A 2,588-nucleotide genomic window follows, 5' to 3' on the forward strand; every position below is an offset into this window, starting at 1 on the left:
TTGAGTTCTTTCCAGAAACCTTTCAAGAAAAATATAAACAATTTAAACTGTTATTCCCACCATAGTGAAAACAACTCTCTGTATCATACCTTTTGCTTTTGAATTGGTGATAATTTTAGTTTTTCATTGGAATTCAGGTGCAACATGTGTGTCTGAAATAAATTAAAAAAAATATGTTCTAAAAAAATAAAGACTATATAACTGATTATATACTTATACATGATTATATATTTATATATCATTATATGTTGATTTAAAATACATATAAACAAAATTAATACAAAACAGTTCAGACAATCATATAATCAACTTTCAATTGCATAATAATAATGTGAGGGCTGAAAATTAATTTTACAGTACTTAATCTATACTTCACTAAATCTGAGTTTAAAATAATAAATGAAACCAAGACAAAAACAAAAAGCTTTTTTCTATGTATATAATGGCTTAGGAAGTACCCATATACACAGACATACAAATACAAATACATGAGGAACTAAAACTCAAATTTGTATCTATATTGCACAAATAGGAAAACCAGTACCATATTTAAGACATCAGCAGTTTCTCCAAGGCTTTCTGAATCCTCTGCTGAAAGACTGTCTGTATCTTTCTCTTTGGTCACTTTATGTTGAAAATAATCTGAATGATTAACAGAGAAAAGATAGAACCAGATTTCAACAGAAAAGTGAAAGACAACTAGACAATAAACAGAAATTATTCTGCAATATAAAAGTACAGTTAGAATTTTACTAATAGGTCAGTTGGTAAAGAATCCACTTGCAATGCAGGAGACCCTAGTTCGACTCCTGGGTGTGGAAGATCTGCTAGAGAAGGGGTAGGCTACCCACTCTGGTATTCTGGCCTGGAGAATTCCATGGGCTATATAATAGTCCATGGGGTCGCAAAAAGTCAGACACAACTGAGTGACCTTCACTTTCTAAGGTCCTTTAACCTCATATTAAGGGAACTAAACAGAATTCATTCACAGTGATAGCAGTATTTAAAATCTTTCTGAAAATTTAAAGACCCTGACACTGATAAGATAACAACCACTTCATTCATATGAACAGAGAAACATTATTCCTTTGGGGTAAATACTACCAGGTATCAAGCACTATGATGGCCAGTGCCCAAAAGATCCCCATCAACTTATACCCTCCTGCTATGCATACCCTTGTGTAGTTCCCTTCCACATTTTACCAGGTTGGTCTGTATGGCCAATAAAATAAGCAGATCAATTTGATGTTACTGTGGCTTATGTCTCAGTCCTCTCTCTCTCTCTCTCTCTTTCTCTTGGATCACTTGCTCTGGGGGAAGCCATGCTATGAGTATACCCAAGGAGAAGCCCATGTGATGAAGAAGTCCAGCCTCCTGCCAATGGCCACGTGAGTGAGCTTGCAAGAGGAGCATGAAACATCCTGAACCAGAATCACTCAGCTAGACTGGTCCTGGATTCTTGACCCTTAAAAACTGTGTGAGATAGTAAATGTTTGTTGTTTTAGCCTTAAGTTTTAGGGTCATTGCTTAGGTAGCAACAGAAAAATAGTACAAATACCTAGAAACTTTCACAGAAAACCATAAGATTATTATATCATAAAGCAGATAATGAAAAGTTACAAGCTTAATTTGACCTTACATTTTTTTCAATTACTATATCCCCATTTAGCACATATATACGTATTTGAGAGGAGCTCCTTAATGAAGTCTTCACTGAAAATGCCAGTCCACAGTGCTCTCTCCCTTATAAATTCGTTCAATTCCAATGAACGAATAATCAGTTTGTCTTCATTCCATGTGAGGTGTTAGGTAGGGGATATCAACTTAAGTAACTGCTAAATCTTAATGAACTTATAGTCTAGACGGGAATACAAAATATGTGATATAGGAGAATGAGAAATCCCATCCAAATGTGGCAGAGCAGGAAATTTTTCACTAAGGAGTTATAGGGAATGATGGATGAGTAGAATTCTGAGAGGTAGGGATGGAGGTAAATGGGGAAGAAAATAAGTCTAGTGCTAACAGAAGCTGTGGAACAGCTGCCCTGAAAGTTTACCATGTGCTTGGAACAAAGGCTTTTATACACGTCAGGTTAACTCCATGATAATGAGAGAGGTAAGTGTTATATCCCCATTTCACAAATGAATACATTAAGGTTCAGTGACTCTTTTGGTGTCAAGTGTCAATCTCAAGTCTGCCTGGACTTTATAGGTTTTCCACTCAGTCTGACTACGAAGAGCTTCAGTTTGATCAACATCAGGGCTCAATAAACTTTTTCTGTAAAAGGCCACACAGCAAACATTTTAGGCTTTATGGCCATATGGTCTCTGTCCTAATAATCAAACTCTGCCACTGAAGTGTGAAAGCAGCCACAGACAATACCTAAATGAATGGTTTGAAGACAAAGGCTACTGAGAGATGAAGCTGGAAAAGCTGGTGGGAGTTACACGGGAAATTTACACTTATTAAAAAAAAGACTAGAGATCCTCTGAAGACACTGGAGCAGATGGGAACTAAAGAGCACCAGAAGGAGATTAACATAGAAAAATATGAACCAGGACAGACTGGAGATGACAGAGAGGAAGGTT

At 36.2% G+C, this 2,588-nt stretch overlaps 1 protein-coding gene across 1 annotated transcript in view; it reads right to left on the reverse strand.

Annotated features, from left to right (window-relative positions):
- The window catches only part of LOC104981941 (X-linked retinitis pigmentosa GTPase regulator-like), a gene marked incomplete at its 3' end in the record, with an annotated part of 10,009 nt that overhangs the window by 3,494 nt on the left and 3,927 nt on the right, over positions 1-2,588 (reverse strand). Inside the window, exons 2-3 of the mRNA XM_010831214.1 lie at positions 545-642; positions 90-152 (exon numbers count right to left, since the gene is read on the reverse strand). Of these exons, the coding sequence (XP_010829516.1) occupies positions 90-152; positions 545-642 (161 nt within the window). The remainder of the gene's footprint in view (positions 1-89; positions 153-544; positions 643-2,588) is intronic.

The sequence above is a fragment of the Bison bison genome, unplaced genomic scaffold (genome assembly GCF_000754665.1).
Source record: "Bison bison bison isolate TAMUID 2011002044 unplaced genomic scaffold, Bison_UMD1.0 scf7180017859561, whole genome shotgun sequence".
Classification (NCBI taxonomy): domain Eukaryota; kingdom Metazoa; phylum Chordata; class Mammalia; order Artiodactyla; family Bovidae; genus Bison; species Bison bison.